Source organism: Leptonychotes weddellii, chromosome 2 (genome assembly GCF_054177405.1).
Source record: "Leptonychotes weddellii isolate Sample4059 chromosome 2, ASM5417740v2, whole genome shotgun sequence".
NCBI lineage: Eukaryota > Metazoa > Chordata > Mammalia > Carnivora > Phocidae > Leptonychotes > Leptonychotes weddellii.
Window position 1 is genome coordinate 160,515,594 of NC_138370.1, and position 21,266 is coordinate 160,536,859.

Sequence of the window (21,266 nt, forward strand, 5' to 3'; positions counted from 1 at the left end):
GTCTATTAAGTTTTTTTTTTAACTGCTGAAGATCCTGGAACCAAACCAAAGTAATCTGCATGTCCATTTTTATATCTTAATTTATAGACTGCACCTTATAATTCACAAGCTTTCACTTGGTGTCTCTAACAGAGCCGAAACAAATTTCAACCCGGCCAGTTCGGCTACCCTATCCGAGTCTTCCTTCTGAGCTCTTCCCCTCAGGAACTTTCTAGTTTTTCAGGTTAGGGAGAGTAAGGACAATAATAATGGTGATACGTCACATTCACTTAGGGTGGGGGGAAAGAGAGAGGAAGGTCTGATTACCCCCCCATTTTACAGAGGAAAAGATAGAGGCTGGAGATGGGACCGATAGGACCAAAGGCTTGCTTATGAAGAGTGAAGCCGGGCCTAGAATCTGAATTTCTGGAATTCCTCATGCCAAGGGTCTTTCCAGGACACCAGGCGAGGATCTCTCCACCTCGGTACCGGTAATATTTTGGTCTGGATCATTCTTTGCTGTGCATTGTGCATGCTGTTTAATAGTATCTCTGGCCTCGACGCATCAGCTGCCGGTAGCAGCCACCCCACTGTGACAACCCACAATGTCTCCAGACATGGCCAAGTGTCACTGCTGATTGAAAACCACGGTGCTAGACTGTGTCCTTGTCCTTGATTAAAGTGGAGGCACAAAAGTCAGGAAAATTCATTTCCTTTTAGAGCCCCTCTTGGCCTCCATCTCTCTCCTCCAATTCCAGGGTTTTGCTGGGAATTGCCCTGCCCGCAAGATCACATAGACCCCTGGACAAATACCCAGTCCCTTCTGTGTGGCATTGGGTACTGTGCATTCTTGGTCACAATTAACTCCCGGGGTGTGGGGGGGGATACAACCAGGTGAGGAAATCGAGGCTTAGAGAGGTTATCATTTGCCCACAGCTATAGCCGGTGCATGGCAGGCTGGGATACTAACCCAAACCTGTCTAGTTCTGGGGACGGAGGGTTTGCCTTCTCTACCCGCCCCACCCCCTCCACTCCACTCCACAGGGCTGAGAACCAAAATTTCTTCTTCTGGGACAGCAGGAAGGCACCACGCTAGAAAAGCCTCACCCCTCCTCTCCATAAAGTAATAGCCCATCCCTCCGAAGGCTGGTGCCTTTCAGACGTGCAGGACACACATCCGTGTTGGATGGTGGGTGCACGTGCCTGCCACCCTCCCGAGAGTCTGTGTCCTCAGCCCCCAGCACCGGGCCCTGCTGGGTAAAGCCTCTGTGCAAGGCCTGCCAACACAGCAGAGAGTGCCTGACTCAGCAGCCAGCTCCGGAGTAGGATCCTCCTGGCTGGGTCCTGGGTAACCTTGGGCAAGAGAAGAATAGCTCTGAGCTCAATTTTCCCATCTATTAAATGGGAAGATCCCCTTCTGGAGCAGATGTGGCAATTAGATGGGTGATGAATGTAAACTGATGGACAGGGATGCTGGCTGATATCATTCTCCCAGCCAAACTGGGAGTGCCCTGCAATGAACGTCCAACTCTGTCCGTGAAGTTGCCTATAACAAACCCGCTCTCAGCTCCCGAACTTCTTCTGGTCGGCCCGTAACCCCCATGCACCATGTGGAGTGACTTCTTTAGGGCTGTCCGCCCAGCTAGACGTCAGGCTCCCCGAGGATCCCTATGGCCTGTCCCCTTGTCCCCTCCCACAGTGGCCAGCCCAGTTTGTGCTCAAAATGTTTGTGAGGGATAGATGACTGATGATTCCAATAGTAGTAACCTTTTCCAGCAGGTACTGCCTTTTCTGGGTATCTCTCTCTCTCTTTTTTGAAGAGTTTATTCATTTATTTTATTTTATTTTAGAGAGCGGGGAGGGGTAGAGGGTGAGGGAGAGAGAAAATCTTAAGTGGGCTCCATGCTCAGCACTGAGCTGGACGCCGGGCTGATCTCAGGACCCTGAGATCAGGACCTGAGTCAAAACCAAGAGTCCCACGCTCAACCCACTGAGCCAGCCAGGCGCCCCTCCGGGTATTTCTTAACAGACAAAATGATTTTCCTTGGTTAGTAGCCCGGATGGTGCCCTTGATTCCCTACCCTGAGCAGTTTGGGCTCTTTGCCGTTATTTTGGTTCTGCTCTGGCCATTTTCTCTGCTTTCCCCAGTTCACACCACCTTGTGGTAAGATTCAAGCTCAGTGTCTCAAACGTGCTGAGTGGAAGAGGGGCTCCGTAGGGTCCCAGCCCCCATTCTGCTCTGATCCCCATCTCTGCCCAGCCACTTACTCCTCCACCTCCAGCCAGCTACTGTGCCTCGGTTTCCTCATTAGTGAATTGGGGAGATGAACGGGACCTGCCTCCAAAAGTTAGCAGAAGACGAAATGTACGGCGCCTCGGACGTGTGGGGCCCGCAATTTCCGCGGATGTCTGTCCTTTCACTGGGGTGGGGCACTGCCCCTGAGCCTGCTGAGCCAGGGAAAACTTTCGGAGGCTCTGTAGCTCCGTAGCAAGACCGTAGGCCGGCCCCAGAGCAGCGGGCAGGGGCGAGCACTGCTGTAGCCCCTCTTCGGTCCTGCGTTCCTTCAGCAGGGAAAGGTGGCTGGCTTCAGTCACCCCCCCTCCCGGAGTGGGGGGGGCTGCGGGAACGCGCGCCAGACCCCGCCGAAATCAATGGCCAAATTCACTTCATTTCCTTTCTTGAAAATTAATAAAGGCTGCTCAAAATTCTGTACTCTTCAAAGCACCCAGCAATCAAGGCAGTTCCCCCGGTTCCTACTTTTTTTTTTTTTTTTTGGCCTCACACTTTGTCCCAGATGAAAGGAGCCCAGTGCCTCCCCCAAATCCTTTGGAGCCCTAGGAGGGACTGCGGGGATCTGAGCCCCCCGCCGCTCAGCCGGGCCCCCGGGGACGGGGGGCGTCTCCGTCCAGGGCCGCCCCCCCCCCCAAGGTCACCCAACTTTTTCCCGGGGCCCCGCGGCTCCCGGGAGGGTCGGGAGGGCCCGGGCGGGGCGCGCGGCTGGGGGGGGGGCGGGCACCCGGCCCGCATTAGTCATTGGCCAGAGCGGGCGGCGGGCGCGAGTGCTGATGTCAGGCGGGCGCGAGTGCGGCGGGCGCAGCGGCGGCGGCCGCCCAGCAGCCCGGGCTCGGGGGGGGGCGGGGGGGGGCGCGAGTGGGGGTGGCGGGCAGCATGCTGCTCGGCTGCGGCTCGGCCTCCCACACCCGCGGCGCCCTCGTCCTAGCCAGCAGCGGCCGCGGCGGAGCAGCGAGCGGCGCCCGCGTCTGCGGCGGCGGCGGCGGCGGCGGCGGGCGCCCGGGCGGGGAGCGGGCGGCGGGGACCCGGCATGGCGCTGCGGCGGGGCGGCGGCGGCGGGGCGCTGGGGCGGCTGCTGCTGTTGCTCAGCGCCGCGTGCCTGATCCCGCCCGGCGCGCAGGTGAGGCGGCTGGCGCGCTGCCCCGCCACTTGCAGCTGTACCAAGGAGTCCATCATCTGCGTGGGCTCCTCCTGGGTGCCCAGGATCGTGCCGGGCGACATCAGCTCCCTGTGAGTGAGTGGGACCCCTCCGGTGCCCGCCCCACCCCGCGCCCGCCGCCGCCGCCGCCGGGGAGTTGCCTCTGGCGCTGGGACCGCGCGACCCTGACCCCACTTCCCAGCCTCTTTTTGGCGTTTGGTTGGGGGCCCGCTGTGGGACGTGGGTGGAGTCTCGGGCCCTGGGGACGGTGGAGGGAACCCGAGCCCCAGAGCCTGGGAACCCAGACAAGTCCCCGTGGCAGGGTTGCTTAAAGTGTGGCCTGCGGGCCACCTGCCTCAGACCCACCTGGCCGGGGGTTGGGGGGGTGGGGGGGGGTGGGGGGGGTGAGGGAGCTCGTGCCAATGCAGATTCCCGGGCCCGCGTTGAATGAAGCAGGGTCTCAGGAGTGGAGCCTTGGAGTCTGCATTTGGCGTCCCAGGTGATTCTGGGGGTGCATTAAAGTTTAAGAGGAGGGGTGTGAGGGGAGAGGTGGTCGGGTAGGGGCATGAATGTGCAGCCGAGCGTGACTGGAGTGAGCGTCAACAGGGGAGGGATGAGGCCTCACGGCCCACCTGGCGTCTGGGGCGGTGGTTTACACCGTGGCCTCCTCCCGACCCTTCCACACTGCAGGTTGGGAAGAACCCGAGTAAAGGCATGCAGCCTCTGGAAGTGGGGGGCCACCTCCTGAGGCCTGGAAGAGGGGAGCACAGGGCTTGGCAGAGCTTTGGGGCATGTGGGGCACCCAGGCCAGTGGCCAAGTGCTGGAAGGCAGCCTGACTTCTTGCCCGGAGTTCACAAGCTTCTTGCCCCTCTCCCCACCACACATTATGCTGGCTGCTTTTTCAGCACTGGAGGAATTGACAGGAAGGGTTCCACCTTATTTCTTCACCTGCTGACAGACGCTTTCAACCCGCCCTGACACAGCCACTCTCCCCCACAACCGGCTCTCCTAATGGCAGTGGAAGGGGCTACCGGGCCATATCTTTACTGCTGGGAAATGTTTCTGGCTGAAAGCACTTCCTCCTTCCAGGCCAGGGTGCTGGGGTGATGCCCACTCAGTCACAGAGGCAGGGAATCCCAGGGGCAAAGTTGCTCAGGTCCCTTGTACGACACTGCCCTGCTTCCCACCCCTGGCAAGGTCCAGGGGTGAAGGGGTTCCCACTGGCATTACAGAAACTCAGGATGACCTGGCTGGCAGGAACGGGGGGCCTTTTTGATTACTGATGTTGCTAGGTCATGTGACATGGAGGATCCCAGAAACTGGAATTCCCCTTGTTAAATCCTTTAGAACAGCAGCTGCTTAATTGATCTGCCTGTTAACTGAAATAATTTTGAACTAATGTGTGGCGGTCCTGCTGTGGCCAGAAAGGATAGGGGACCTGGTGGCAAAAATAGTCAAGCAGCTTGCCCCTGTATTGACCATTATATCTGGCAGATGGCATTGCCTCCCACCGAACATTCAAGTTCAGGTGTCTCTTGAGTTTTCCCCCAAAGCTTTCACAGTGCATTTAATCAGAAGTGCTCTGAGTGTCTTTCAGAGATGTGCTCCCAAGGGGAATGCTTAATCCTACCCCGGAGTTTCCCCTGTGGACATTAATGCTGTGTCCACACAAACAGAATCACCGGCAGAGGTGAAGCAACTATCCATTTTCAGCCAGGGCCTCCTGTAGTTAAGAAAAGGAAGTGAGGAGATTGATTTAAACTTGCTGAGATAATGTCTGTGGAAGGAGCTAGACTGATGGTAAAGGTTTCTACTATTCAGACTAGTTTTCATATTGAGCCAGCTCATTGGGAAATGGCTTGACTCTTCTCATTTCTACCCCTGAGAAGCCCCTGGTTGACTATTTTAAGCCTTTATCCTACGTGGAGGAGTTTGAAACACAGGTGGAGGATAAGACTGGTTGCCCAGCCTGCAATCACTTCTAGAAAAATAAAACAAAACCCCAAAATCCTAGGCCTTGTTTTGCTTCTCTTTTGCCTATAGGAGTCTGGTAAATGGAACATTTTCGGAAATCAAGGACCGAATGTTTTCCCATCTGCCTTCCCTGCAGCTGCTGTGAGTATGGGAAGTTCTCTCTGAAAATGGGGATCCTGAAGGTGCAGTCCTGGGAGGAGCCATCTCTGCCTCTTCAGTGTCAGTCCTTCCTTAAATACCCCAATAAACTCTCGGTGTTAACTGTCCTGTGGTGTCCCCACCTATCTGAGTCTCAGGCTCTTTGCTCAGTGTCCCCTCCTTCTTTTTTTTTTTTTTTAAGATTTTATTTATTTATTTGCGAGAGAGAGAATGAGAGACCGAGAGCATGAGAGGGAGGAGGGTCAGAGGGAGAAGCAGACTCCCCGCCGAGCAGGGAGCCCGATGCGGGACTCGATCCCGGGACTCCAGGATCATGACCTGAGCCGAAGGCAGTCGCTTAACCAACTGAGCCACCCAGGCGCCCCCCCCTCCTTCTTTTGACACACGTTTTCCTCAAGGACTTTATCACAGATCCCAACATCTGTATTTGGCAACTGAGGGACGTGATTACACTGAATGATGGCCTGAATTTCACCTAAATGAAGTGTTTCCCAGAAACCTAACTTTAAAAGAAAACCTACATTGTGGGGCGCCTGGGTGGCTCAGTCGTTAAGCGTCTGCCTTCAGCTCAGGTCATGATCCCGGGGTCCTGGGATCGAGCCCCGCATCGGGCTCCCTGCTCCACGGGAAGCCTGCTTCTCCCTCTCCCACTCCCCCTGCTTGTGTTCTCTCTCTGGCTGTGTCTCTCTGTCAAATAGATAAATAGAATCTTAAAAAGAAAACCTATATTTTAAACTCTTTATGTGTCTCTGGAAGTAGAAGTATTTTTAGTTGACTGACCATGTAAATGATTGGGCAGCATACTATACGTTTATATGGAAAATTTTATTTAATCATCCCTACAAGGAGAGTATTTTTATTTCCCCCTTTGACGGACAAGAAAATTAAGGCTCAGAGAAGTTAAGTAACTTGTCCAAAATCCCAGCCACAATTCTTTTTTTTTTTTTTAAAGATTCATTTATTTACTTGAGAGAGAGAGAGAGAGAGAGTGTGAGTTGGGGGAGGGGTAGAGGGAGACAGAGAGGGAAAGAGAGAATCTCAAGCAGATTCCCCGCTAAGCATGGAGCCCCTCACAGGGCTCCACCTCAGGACCCTGAGATCATGACCTGAGCTGAAAAAAATCAAGGAAACAAGTGTCAGATGCTCAACCACTCAACCAACTGAGCCACCCAGGCGCCCTCCCCTCCCCACGCCCACCCCCAAGCCAGAATTCTTTTTTTTTTTTTAAGATTTTATTTATTTATTTGACAGAGAGAGATAGCGAGAGAGGGAATACAAGCAGGGGGAGTGGGAGAGGGAGAAGCAGGCTCCCTGTGGAGCAGGGAGCCTGATGCAGGGGGCTCGATCCCAGGACCCTGGGATCATGACCTGAGCTGAAGGCAGATGCTTAACAACTGAGCCACCCAGGCGCCCCCCTCCCCACCAGAATTCTAACCCACACTCATAACTGCTCTGCATCCAGCCACTCTTGGCGAGTACTCATGTTATGCCCGGCATCCCAGTTCAGTTATTGTTTGCTGATGAAAAGAAATGTCCAAAAAGCAGTTTTCAAAAGCAAGTCGGTGATAGGCGAAGTCATGAGTACATAGCTCATTCTGTTTGTTCTGTTTCTTAAGTTTGAGATGAGATTAAAAATAAGCAATGTACTACAGAAAAATATGAGGAAATAGCCTTTAGGAGGTCACTTCTCATCCTAAATAAACTTAATGTTGATATTTTTGTTCTTGAAATGTTATGGACCTACTCATAACATTGTACTTAACATTTTAAAATCTGTAATTTCTTGGAAATTTTAGTTCTATTAAAATATACTTTCCATATGCTAGAAATGCAATTTTAGGTATCTCACCAAATAGACTTAAGTGGTGACTAATAGAAACCTATGTGCTGATAAAGAGTCTTCTGAAGATTTCTTAAACTTTTTTATTATTTCTCATGGGAATGTATAATAGAGAAGAAAATATTATTTATTTATTTATTCATTTTGGTCTCAGCTGTGTGACCTTGGTCAAGTCACTTAACCTCTCTGGGCACAAATTTCCCCCTTAAAATAGAGTTGGATTAGGTCCTTTTAGATCTCTGATTCCAGGATTGCTTGTGCATGTTAAAGCATTCACTGGCTGTTTAGTTGTGCTGAGCGTTGGAATGTTCTGAGATACAGCTATTAAGTCTTATTTACTGAGACCCACCTGGGAGGAAGGGTAGACCCACCGGGGAGGAAGGGTAGAACAGTGGGGGTGACCAGAAAATCTAGCCAAAAAGAATCTTGCCACTGTCCATCGCATCTGTGAGTTGGGCTGTGCACCTAATGAGCCAGTCTTAGGCTGAGAAGAGCCCATGTTTGCCATGGATCAGAACATAGCGAAAGAAACCGAAAGAGTTTCGCTATGTTACTCAAGGTGTCCATCTCTGCACTGAAATCCATCCTCTACTTTCAGATTGCTGAATTCTAACTCATTTACCATCATCCGGGATGATGCTTTTGCTGGACTTTTCCATCTTGAATACCTGTAAGTTCTGTGCTTTGTCTCTTTTCTGAGCATTTAGCATGTCCATAGAATCGCTATCTTGCTTTCCAAGCAGGAACGGCATCTCTCAGAGAGCTTAGGGGTGGAGAAAATGGAGAAAACCCCATTCTCTTTTCAGCACTGACCTTTTATAGTTTACTTGTGCATAAACATGCTGGGACAGGAGGAGGTTGGAGACAAAGCGGGTGAAAGCAAACAAAGAAGGAAAGATATTCATTCATTCTCTGCTGACATTTAATTTGGCATGTAGTAAGCACAACTGGAGATTGCGTTGGATATTTTTACCTCTCATAACTAGGCATGGATTTGCTGATGAACCAGAAATAAAGCTGAAGGATTCTGAGTGTTACTTATTTTTAAGTAAAGTCTCCCTATATGGGGATACACCTTCATGTTTTTAATTTGGCTCTCCTAGATCCCGTTTGCAGTATCTCCTGTGGGCTGCTGCTGAGAGTCTAATTTTATTTTTTTCTTCTCTAAAAGAAGAGGGCTTTTTTTCCTTTTCAGGTGTGCAGTTTTCTTCCCGTAGCAATGAGCTTTGCCCGTGTTCTGATTTCGTTTCCTGATTTCTTTTCTGATTTGCCCCTCCCTGCCCCCTTCATGTCGGTTTCCCCCTTAAAAGCTTTCATCCTTGTCTTTTGTAACTTTGTAATAATATTAATCCTGCTATCAGATGGGATTTCCTTACTTAGCATTCAGAGGGATTTTTACAGCCTCATCTCTGCTTTCTTATCTGAGGTTAACAGGTAGATGTTTGAATTCTAAACACATCCTGGGTCTAAAAAAAATCTGCTGATTTTATGTCCTTAGGAAAGAGGTCTCTGAAGGAATTCTTCCTCCAGAGTACACATAATATGTATACTTTCCTAACGGCCCTGATAGTATACGTAATATGGAAAGCGGGGTATGACGGAAGCTAAGCCTAACCAGGTTCTATCAAAGCACCCGAACAGCTGATGGCGGTAGTGAATGTAAAGCTATCGGTTTTCTCTTGTGAGCAGTTCATCTTACTGCCAAGGTTATTGAGGGGAAGTTCGCTTATCAGTCTATACTGAATTCTATTACTGAATAGACCCCTGATTTAAAAAAAAACACATCAAAAAGATGTCAGTACAAGAATCAAGAACTATTTCACTAACGAATGGCATCGTGTTGCAAAGCCTCTCCCTTGGACTATCTCATCAAAGACCCTCTTACATTTGATGTCATGGGATGCCATAAACTAAAATTTAGTTCCCTGTGGTCCTAGGGAATAGTTGGAGTGCATTCGCTTCATGTATTTCCCATAAAGACTTTAAAGCATGGTCAGAGTTATTACTGCAAGGTCCTGTGTGCAAGCCCTAAGCCATTTTAGCACAGAGCAAGAGGTTTGGCCCATGCTCAACTTCATTATATTTCCTATTTTCTAGTGGCTTAGAGATCTTGAGAGAATCCTGCCTTGTTATCCATTTGTTCAGAGATTAGACTGTGTAGGACATGCTGAAGTCAAGTTTGCCAGAAGCCAAGCTTAATGGAATTCTCCCTCGGCAAACTTGAAGGCAGAGATGTAAAACAATGAGCTTCCCTCAAGAGACAACGATATTAATGAATGTATTAATAGCCAGGCACTGTGAAATATAAGAAGGTTGGAGTGGGGAAGATGTCTGGAAGCATTCCAGTCTTGCAGAGATTTAAGAATTTCTTGCTTTTGTATAGGGCTTTCTTTTTTTTTTCTTTTCCCCCCAAGATGTTTTTACCCACGTTGCCAGCTCTGAATGTGAAGCCTTCCATGCTGCTTTTGGAAGGAGTGCAGAACATACATTTGTGTGCACACATTCTTGCACACAAACCCAGCTCCCATGCAGCCTACCTAACCCTCAGAGATGAATGTTTTAAATCCATGCATGTTTTCAGATTTTGTTTTGAATATCATTTTTTAGAGATACTAAGTCGAGAAAATTCCGTTGAATGCTACTGCTTTTCTCTTTAGGTTCATTGAAGGGAACAAAATAGAAACCATTTCAAGAAATGCATTTCGTGGTCTCCGTGACCTGACTCACCTGTAAGTCCTATGAAAAATGTTGCGGGTCCTTCAAGGGGTGGCATAAAATCCACTTCCTGATGCCTTGCGCTTTCTTGGCTGCACTGTACATATTGTTAACATTCTCTCAAGGAAACTAATTTCCAAGTTGCCCCAAAGGTTTCTGTGCTGTTGATCGGACACCAGCCTAGTGTCATTACTCATGCACTTGGCTTTATGATCTTTTCCATCATCCTGATGGGCTGTTGTGGACCATGTGACTGTACGTGCCGTGAGGAGCCCGCTGAGCCGTGAGGGGTGGGCGGGGGGTTATGGAGGAGGCGGGAAGGAAACTTCCATCCACCCACACCTGCTGTGTGCCGGGCACATACCTGCGTGCTTCGTGAGCCCTCTCTTCTTTATCTTTCACGATATTTAGTGAGTCTCCATTTTACAGATTTGGGAACTGAGGCTTCCCTGACTCATTGAAGAATGTTGAGTGCAGGATCAAAATTAGGAAGAAGTGGAATAGAGACATTTTTGTGGTTGCTCTAATTTGAATGCAAATAGCTTTTTCTTTTATGTTGGATTAATCTGCAGCTTAAGCTAAGCTCTCTGGCTTCTTTAATAGCTTTCTGGAGGAAAAAAAAAATTAAACAAATTGATTTGAATTGGCATATCAGAATGAAGCAAGTACACACACTTGGCAAACTTAGGAAGCCGGAAAACATTGTGGCGGTATTTATGAAAATGTAAAAATAGTCATTGTCTTGGTAGGAGCAATTTATTAGCCAGGGCCAGGTCCCATGTGCATGATAGATATTTTGTGATTGAGTAAGATAACATGTCTCATCTTGGTGATAAAAGGAAAATTGGGAGAATAGGAGGATGTTGAGTGGGGGTTTTGGGCAGGGGTGATAGAACGTTCAGCAGGTTCAGCCTTGACTGATACACATCTACGGAGATAATCATTTACATCAAGTCCTGATACAGCCAAAGGTGTCTGTCCACAGGCTCAGGGAGCACTTGGTTCTGGAAGCCTACCAAGCAGAAGCCCTGCCTGAGTTAAATAAAGCTCCTAGAATAAGAAGATGAGGGAGGAGCGTGGGAAGGAGGTCCAAACATCTGGATCGGCACCATCGATACCAGAGAGTGTCAGCCTCTTGTTGCCATTATCGCTCCAGGTTTTCCTTCCTTTCTGGAAAAGTCTTGTTTTGTTGTTGTTTTCTTTTGTTTTTTCAGATTGAACCCAGATACCAAATCCCCATCTTCCTGTAAAGGTTAAGATAATGGATTTGGAGTCATGTAGACTTGGGTTCAAATCTCAAAGCCATCATTTATTAACATTGCTTAGCCTTTCTGAGCCAGAGTTTCCTTATCCTGAAGGTGTGGGTGATTACACTGACCCCATAGGATTGTTGCACATGGTGGGTTAATGCTTGCTTGCAAAGCATCCAGCCCATTACCCTTGGTAAACGCTCAAGGGCTCAGGGTATGGTTGGCGTTGCTACCATCATCATCATCAACAGCAATATCATTGCCTCCGTCCACTCATGAAGAAGTCTCCATTTTCTCCATGGACTGCCGAGGACCCTTGGCAGTGCGAGCGGCCAGACAGGGTCTGCTAAGAAGACAGCTGTGGGTGTCTGGAGAGGAACAGCTGTGGCCAGACAGATCTGGTTCCCAGAAGTCAGGAATGAGGGGCTTTGTTTTTGAGCAAAAGCTCTGGGCAGATCATGAACCTAAGCAAAGCCCATGTGACTGACTGAGTTAGCCCAGATGTCAATTTTCATTTGACCAATTGGCTGTGGGTCTTTGGTCTGAACACAGGTGTGACCACGCAGGTATTGTGCATGCATGTTTGCGTATCTTTGCACAGGTTTGCTCAGGGATGCATGGACGTCTATACATGGGTAGGTATGTGTATATAGTGTGTGTGTACATAACTGTGTGTGCATGCTTGTTATTCGTGCACACAACCACATGTGTATATAATGCATGCATATGTGTTAAAAGGCACCTCCTATTCTGTGTGACATGTGAAAGCAAGAGTCCTTTGGGTACTTCTTTTTTTTTTTTTAGAGAGAGAGAGAACATGCAGTGGCGGGGGAGGAATAGAGGGAGAGGGAGAGAGGAGTCAAGCAGGCTCCACGCCCAGCGCAGAACTCGACCCAGGGCTCGATCTCATGACCCTGAGATCATGACCTGAGCTGAAATCAAGAGTCAGATGCTTAACCAACCGAGCCACCGAGGCACCCCAGGTCCAGAGTACTCGCCCGATGCAGTAATTTGCCATTCTATAGTCAAGCGTATAGAACCCGCCTCTCCCCACTTCTCCATCCTCATTTCCTGAAATGTCTGCAGAGCACTGATCTCTCCGTGGACCCCCGTGCACACCTGACTCATCTTATAACTGGGCTTTTCCTCACATCCTTCCCTTGACCGGAATGTTGTTTCTTCTACCTTCCACCTCCTATAATCTGCTTTTCCTTCCAAGTCCAGATTAAGTTCTGTCTCCGCTCCTGGAGCCATTCTTGATCTCCCCTCTGCCCTTCTCAGAGCCCTTACTCTGGTTCCACACACCCAACACCTGACCGTGGCAGTGGCCATACTGGTTGGTACTGTTTCATGATGTCAGTTTTATCCCCCCGCCCCCCCACTGCATTGAAAGCTCCCTGAGGGCAGGGCCCAGGGGGATGGTTCATTAGCTCTGCTCTTCCCCCAGGCGTCTAGGACTGAAAGCCAGCACGACATTCTTTCCGATTACCTGGTTGATCAATCAGTTCCTTACTGAGTTGGATTTTCCTTACATACTCTGCTTCTGGGCAAATCAAGTGACTTTCAAAATTGACTCCTTAGGTTGGAGATGTAGGTAGTAATTAAAGCATTTAATGCATTGTTTAAAGAATGAACCAGTCCTCCCCACTTCATCCCAGTTTCTGTAAACTTCTAAGCAAAGGGACCAAGAAGTCACTATCTGGACTTTGCTTGTTTAAGGATCTGGTTTTTATCTTTTATGACTTTTTCCAACACCTACAGGCTCACATTCTTGTTCTCAAGAACCATAGATCAGGTTTCAAAGCATCGAAGAAGCAGTCCCAATCTGTAACTAAAATCTAGGACATTTGTTTTCCAGCAGTCCTATAAAGCCCAAGGGACAGGTTGCCGTTAAGTAGTTTTAGAAATGAAGTAAGTGCCATAAATTTGTAGACAAAATGAAGTGGAAAGTGAGATGTTATGCACTTAGCGTGAGTGGAGTGGATAGTCCATCTAAATAATTTGGCTTTCTGAAATCTAAATTGAATGCTTGGAAAGGTTGCTAAACATTCTGCTTTTTTTTAGCTTTGACCATTCCATCTATTCTTGTCACTTCAGTACCATACGTTTCAGTTAACTAAAAATGTTTAGCTAAATAATTAACTCTTAATTAGCTAAAAAAGTTGTTTGGACTTTCCAGAAAAAATGACCCTCAACCAACAAAAAAGCAAAACAAACATTTTTTTTTTAAATTTCAGAAAGCTACTTCTGGGCATGTTCTGTCTGATTCCATAGTCAGCCTATTGTCCAACATCTTTAAAAATGTACCAATAAATCATTTAGGAAAGAAAGATAAAATAATAGATGAAATTATATTTTAATCCATTTGTGGTTACCTAGGTGGGAAGGCACATAATTCTGAAATGATTAGGTCTCCCCATAGTCTCTTGGTATCTTGCAGCAAGTATGTTTGGGCTAAAATGGGCTCAAAGTTTTCTCTGCGAGCTGATGCTAAGGAGGGAGGAATGCCCATTTCTTTAATTCCCCTTTCTGCAGTGGATCACTATGAGGCTACGGAAGGCTAATTTCATGCATATATTTTAAAGAGGTTGGTGCTGACTCGCCTGCGTGTTTATGATTTATGCGTCTTGCTGTTTGTATTCCCCCATACAAAAGAAAACAAAAGTAGACATCAGTTTCTTGGCTGACTCCCGTTAGAGCATGATGCCCAGGGGGGAAGCACAGACTTGATGAGCATCTTTCAACACCCAGCATCTTTCTACGTCAGCCGCCCAGCACCACGGACATTCATCTTCAGCAGGATGATGACAGGGCACTGCATGATCCTGAATCATCAGAAAAAGAGTTGACGATATTCATTCTTCCTGGAGAGGGAGAGCAGACTAGGACATTTTGGAAAGATCTTCAACACTGAGAGCAAAAATGCAAAATGGTTTCTGGTCAACCTTCATTAGTGAGAAGATGCAATTGATCACAATCAGTTGTTCTCTAAACATTGTAGTTCTTTGCAATTTTTATATTATCATGGGGCTAGAGCTGAGCATCTTTATGTGAAAGAGTATTTACTGAATCCTTTCTTAGAGTCACAAGTCATAGAATTCACTTAGATGGGCTGTGAGGGAACTTCTTGGACAAGACTATACACCTTTTCTTTTATCTTTCTCACTTAAGTGCTTCCTTCATTCACTCAACAAAGACTTAGTGAGTTCCTGTTAGGTGCCAGGCACTGTTTAGATGCTGGGGATACAGATGTGGACTAACCCAAAATCTCTGTCCCCATGTTGCTTATGTATAGGGAGAATACACAGCCAATAAACGAAGAGGTAATTAAAGTAGGTAGTATGCCAAGGGACAGTCGTGCAGTGAGGATCAACAGAACAGGGAAGGGAGATGGTAGAAGTCAAGGAAAGGTGATCGTTGAGGACAGACCTAAAGGAGAGCGAGCTGTGTGCTGGAATGAGCTGTGTGGGTAGCTGGAGGAAGACCGTTCAGGCAGACGAATCACAAGTTCGGAGGCCTCGGGGTGGGAGCGTGCCTTGCCCATTTGAGCAGTAGCAAGGGGCCCAGTGTGGGCGTTCTGAGTAGTCAGAGATTCAGTCCATCGGTAAGTGGGAATGGGGGTAACTTGACAATGGAGAGTCTTGTACGCCATCAAAGGGATTTGGCTTTTATTCCGAGAAACATAAGATGCCATCCAAACTTTAAGAAATGTATATAAGTAAAGAGCTTAATAAATGCTTCTTTAAAAAACAAAGCAAAAAAACTTACATTGTACTCCAGCATCTGTAATGCTGTCTTTGTACAACAAATCTCATTTCTTTGTCTCAGTATCCATGCGCAAAGCCAGAAATTGAACCAGGTTGTGCTGAAGAGGGTTAGAACTCTTGTTTTAAATCATTAGCTTTGTTTCCGGGACTTTGGAGTGACAGGGCATGAGGATAATAACCACATTAAAATATGACTTTCTTGTTCTAGTTCTTTGGCCAATAACCACATAAAAGCACTCCCAAGGGATGTCTTCAGTGATTTAGACTCTCTGATTGAACTGTAAGTAAGGAAAATTAAGTTTATGTGTGCTTGTCATTGTGTCCCAGTTAATCATGTCTTTAAGCCCCCTCTCCCCATCACTGCATTTCTTTTATGCTGTAGTTAGGAATCGGTGACAAGAGTGCATGGTGGGAAACAGCATACATACAGTTTATATTGTATTAGTTAGATCTTGCCATGTTGGAATACACTTAGTAGCATTAGGCCAATGGTAAGATAGGCTTGCTGGTGTGAGGTTTCCTTTCTCAAGGTAGCGGATCCCTCTGTTTTATCTTCTAGTGTTTGTCACTTCTCACTGGACATTTATCAACAAGATCTTAAAGTTTCGATGGTGTTTGCAAAAGCGGTCTTCTTAGAATGTCCTGATTTTGTTTGTGAGAACCTGCATCTTGTGGGGGTGGTGTTCTAATGTCAACCCTGTCCCCCCTTCCCCATCTCCAGCATGGCGTGGTGACAGTTTCAGGAGAGTTTGGAGACATGGTGACAGGTTAGCTCTGTGAGCTCTCTGCAGGCTCTAGTTAAAATCATGATAAGTACAAGAAATAGGATGTATTAAATACAAATTTTTTAAATTTCATGTAAGTATATGAGGATGTTAAATCCTGCTGGATTTCCATATGACTGCTGAAACATTTCAGGCCTGTCTGTTTCTCTGTCGATGTGTTTGTGTTTCATTTTGTTTCTTAGCGATTTAAGGGGCAATAAATTCGAATGCGACTGCAAAGCCAAGTGGTTGTATTTGTGGTTGAAGATGACCAATTCCACTGTCTCCGATGTCCTCTGTGTCGGTCCACCAGAATACCAGGAAAAGAAGCTAAATGATGTACCCAGCTTCGACTACGAATGTACCACTACAGGTATTCAGAACCACTATCACTGAAGACTGTTACGGAGGATAATCGCTTTGTTTTTCTTTTAGGTCATCCACAGGGAATGGAGAAAAGCGGGTGTAAAGGTGTTCTGTCCAGATTATTTTAGGCAACGTTTAAGCGTTCTAAAAGAAATGAATTGATGCGGTCAGGAAAATATCTCAGCAGTTTGGAAGGATTTTTGTTAACTGCCCTTTGCCTTAATTTTGATTCTTTACACAATTCCTATCTCTCTGACTTTTTTTTTTTTTTAAAGGGCCAAAGTATAAACTGATGAGTTGGGCATAAGCCCATTTACAGGTCAGGTTTCATGGAAGGTCAGTGCAGAGAGGCCCGCATTCCTGCTCTCGGGATGATCCGCTCTGGTCACCCCTCTCCTGATTGAATAATGTGAAGTTTACTGAATATTCAGCTAATAAATACCAGCCTTTAACATCTGTAAATTCCTTTTGTAGTTCTATGTACAAAGAGATAACTTGGTGAATTATAACCAATGGCAAAATAGAAACATAAGGGAACAAGTAGCTATCTAAAAAAAACAAAAAAACTCCTATTGAGGAAAAATGTACAGAAACTTTGATTTTGCATTTTTCCATGGCCTGCCTCAAGGTTTCCATTTATACATTTTACAGGTTATAAGACAAAATTAAAATACTAACTGCTTCCCCTGTTGCGTCTCGTGGGGAGCAGGGGCGTGTCTCCGTCTGAGAGGCCTCAGTGGAGTTCCTCCAGCTTCTAAGGACAGCTTTTAAAGGAAAGCAGATCAATCCCCAGTACGAAACCTGCTTACGAAACTCATAAAAATAACCGTTTCGGCTGAGAGCTGATACCTACAAAGCCTCAAGGCATGTCAGGGGGAATAGCAGGCATGAGAACTCAGAAAACAGTGACAGAAACTCAAAAGGAAAACAAAAAAAAAAAACAAAAAAACAAAAAAACAAAAAACCCTCCAAGAACCAACTGTGAGATTTAGGCCAGTCCTGCTGCCCTCCAAACAAATAAACAAATAAGAACCCACAAAGTAAAAACTATTTCTAGGTATCTTCATAAGTAAGGGACTTGGCAAGTTCTCTCTCTGCTGGGAGAAAAGCCACAGATTCGTGGCTGCCCATGTCTTCCAGTTTGAAAAGGGCCTTACTCAGCTGTGTAACTGGCAGGTACCCTTTGGCCAGCAGAGACCACGAGCAGGTTATTTATTATATCACGGAGCAGTGCAGTAAATCAGAGCTCAGAGTCAATCACATCTGCACCAAAAGGTGGCATTCAAGGCCATTTGGTGTGAAATGCCAAACCACAGCTCCCCGGGGCTCCTTTCTGTCTCCGCTCCAGTTTTTCTGGAGAGTTCTCTATTTAAACCTCAGGTGAAGTGAGCCGCTTTTTCATTGTTCTCTTCACACCTGGCCAGAGTGGCTGAAAATTTTGCCAGTCTCTGGGAGACATGACATGGGCTATCCAGGGCCTGTGAACAGGGAATAATTTATATGAGAAAACAGGATTTCTGATTTTTGCAACCTGGGGATGGTTATGAAAATGATCTGGGCTCTCAGAATTGTCACAAGGGTAAAAGGGGCTTGGAACCAAGGTAGCCAGCTCTGGAAACCTGTCCTAAACCCAGAAGCCATGGGGCAGCATGAGCCCCCTAACATTTTAGGGCATCCTCCTTCTCTTACATATATTTGTCTTTGTTAGAAACCTTCCTACTAAAATTTAGACAGTCAGCACTACTCCCTGGTAACAGGCAGGTGATGATTCTATCGTTGCTACTGTTTTCTCCCTTTAAGACCCACGAACAAATTAGCTTTCGCTCATGGTTTCCTCCATCAAGAATAAATGGCGTACCCAAGCGGGGCCCACCCCCAGATACAGTCCCTGCCTTGTAAGAACGAAGTCAATAAATTCTGAGTTTTTTTGGTGCCTGTCTTCCGCTCATATCAAGCCTCATCCTTTGGTGCTTTATTAAAGACTGGGAGGGAAACGCGTGAGGATGGAAGGCAGCTAGAAAGCCCCATCTAAGAGCCCGGGGACTAGTGAGGACGGCATCCTCACTACATTTTTGGGAAGAAGTACATTCTCTGAGGGCATTATTTTTCTTAGCTCGGATTTTCAGGAAAGGCGTAAATTCTTCAGGTCGGGGAAGGAGAGGAAGATCCTATTCTTCCCAGAGAGAGGAAGATTTCTCTTGCCATTGTGTTGTGGTGCCCGGGTATAATTCACACGGCAGAACCACTGCCGGACTGTTTCGGCTTCTGGCTTAATCACAGTCCTTCCATAACCCTCCGCTTTCAAGTCTATTTTTAACCACCTCAGAAATCCCTGTTACCTCCTCATGATTCCCCGTGTTAGGTGGGTAATTCGCTAAATTCCTAAGAGGGAGTGCATTTTGCATCCTAATTGTCCTGTTAGCAGGGGTTTAGTAGCTATCGCCGGGCTGATGAAATGCAAAGAGAAATAATGTATTAATGTGCAGTTTCTTTCCCAATAGGATCGGCGTCATGTATAATTTATTTTCTGCAAGGGCTATAAATAGCTATAAATAGCTGTGTAAAAATCTGTTGATTCCAGGGGGAGAAGGCCTAAATTGTAAGTGTCCCACTGACATCATGAACTTAATCCACCGTGAATGGAAGTGGCAGCGCTTTGTGGAGGGCGTGCCGTTAATACTTTAACACTAGTAAATTGATGTCATATCAATATGTGTATTGTTGGAGATCTTCGCACGACGAATGTGCTTTTGCCGGTCGTGAAAGAGGAATTCAAATGGGGACGGGAGAGGATCCTTAAATTCCTCCAGCCCCTCCCCACCCCCAACCCAATACATAGTGATCAGTCATTTTCTTTTCCTCCCTTCTTCCTTTCTCTTCTTCCTCCTCCTCCTCCTTTTTGGGGGTGGGGGTGGGGGACGGGGAGAAGGACCCTCCTATTAAGAATTAGATTTATAATTCAGATGATTTAACAGTCTGTGTTGTGCCAGATAGTCAGCATATAGAAAATATTATGAAACCAATGTTTTGGGAAAACAAATGAAAATAGAACCGTTAAAAGCCAGATTTGTAAAATGCTGTCTAATTTTGGCAGCTCTCTTTCTTTCTAGGGGTTTTTTAAATAAAAAACTGAAACTTGTTGGTCTGCCCTTTAAACAGCCTGCATTTTTCAGTGAATGCTCATGTTTCTGAGACGTCGGCGTGCAGGCGGGCGACGTGGGTTAGAGGCAAGGCAGGACTGTTGGGAACCTTCAGGGCTTGCGTTAGCAGAAGGCAGCCCGAGAGGCAGAAAGGGTCTGTGGCTGTCTCAGAATTAAAAGACCGCAGCTGTATTCTCGGAGTCCTTTTCTGTCTCCAGAAAAGGAAGCAGACGATGACTGCTACCATTTCCCTTTTTCGGTGTATCTACAGGTTGAGTTTTGTCCATTTGTACTCTTTGATGTACTCTAGTATCTGGGGGGTTTGACAAGGGACAGGGCTGGGAGCCATCGTGATCCTTCCTGAGTGTTCACGCAGCAACTCAACACGGTCATTGTTCTACAGCCTACAAAGCTATGGTATCAAACTCCCCATACACAGGACTCTAATGCTAACGCTTACACTCTCTTACATAGTCGCTGCGGCAACCTCACGAAATAGGTGTCACTTTTATTTCACTGATGCGGACCCTGAGGCTCAAGTTTCTTGCCCAAGGTCACAGAGCTGCAAATACAAGCGGGAACCCGAAGCCTCGCCTGTCTTAGCTAAAGCCTCAGCTCTTGCGGATGCTCTGCTCCCGGCTCTGGGGGTGAGGGGATCCCTCACAGTAGTGGTACTGTCACTTGTCCCCGCTCTCCCTCGGCTACTTCTTGCTGTCAGGTGCAGAGGCGGCCTCCTCTTTGCTTCTCCCTCTTGTCCCTGCACCTGCGTGCGTCGCTCATTCACCCCCAGCCTCCTCCCCACACGGTCTGCAGAGTGGACCACGGGGTGGGCGAGGCCAGCCCTCCCACACTCCTCTGCCAGCAAACATTTATTAGGCACCTACTGTGCACTCAGAATGGGGATAGGGACACCTCCAAAAGTGAGCATGTATTGAGCCCTCACTGTGTACTACGCACAACTCTACATGAGTAAGAATTAAGATATCCAATGAGGACACTAAACCAGACAGAGGTGAAATAACCTCCCCGAGGTCACTCAGCCAGACATCAGTCACAGCTCTGCCATGTCATCTTAGATGCCGTTAGGATGGACACTTCCTCAAGAGACAGCCCGGGGATGGCTGGGACGGAGGAGGCAGGCTGTCCTTTCTCAGACCTCAATTCCATATTTATGAAGCCCCTACCACGTGCCAGGCCCCGAGATGGGCACTTCCACCAACATTACCAATGCGTCCCTGCCATCAAGCTTGGCAGGTGAGAATCATCGCCCCCATCTGGCACCGAAGTAAACTGAGGCCTTGCCAGGGAAAGTGCACAGCCCCGGGCCTCAAGTGCAGGGGGTGGTTTCAGGGGGTCTGAATCCAGGCACAGGGCTCTTCCCTGTGCCGCATGCCATCCTGGTTCCCTCAGCCCTGCTCCCTTCTCCCGCCGCTCATGATACCTGCTCTTCTCATCCCCGCTCTACCCTTCCCACCTCAACCCTTGCTCAGCGTCTCTCAGTCTCTCCCTTCCTTTCCTGCCTCTGCCCCATCAGCATTATCCTGCCTTTGCTCACCACTGAGTGGCTCACCCCTTTACTGTCTTTCTTTTTTTTTTTTTTTGCATTTTTTTTTTATTCTTATGTTAATCCCCATACATTACATCATTAGTTCTAGATGAAGTGTTCCATGATTCATTGTTTGTGCACAACACCCAGTGCTCCATGCAGAACGTGCCCTCCTCAATACCCACCACCAGGCTAACCCATCCTCCCACCCCCCTCCCCTCTAGAACCCTCAGTTTGTTTTTCAGAGTCCATCTTCTCTCATGGTTCGTCCACCCCTCCGATTTCCCCCGCTTCATTCCTCCCCTCCCGCTACCTTCTTCTTCTTCTTTTTTTT

The 21,266-nt window shown here is 47.5% G+C and overlaps 1 protein-coding gene across 1 annotated transcript in view; it reads left to right on the forward strand.

Annotated features, from left to right (window-relative positions):
* The first annotated feature begins 3,287 nt into the window (after positions 1–3,287).
* Positions 3,288–21,266, forward strand: part of LGI2 (leucine rich repeat LGI family member 2) — a 27,913-nt gene continuing 9,934 nt past the window's right edge. The window contains exons 1-6 of the mRNA XM_081813170.1: positions 3,288–3,502; positions 5,455–5,526; positions 7,983–8,054; positions 10,042–10,113; positions 15,325–15,396; positions 16,084–16,274. Coding sequence (XP_081669296.1) covers positions 3,303–3,502; positions 5,455–5,526; positions 7,983–8,054; positions 10,042–10,113; positions 15,325–15,396; positions 16,084–16,274 — 679 coding nt within the window. The 5' untranslated portion in view covers positions 3,288–3,302. The remainder of the gene's footprint in view (positions 3,503–5,454; positions 5,527–7,982; positions 8,055–10,041; positions 10,114–15,324; positions 15,397–16,083; positions 16,275–21,266) is intronic.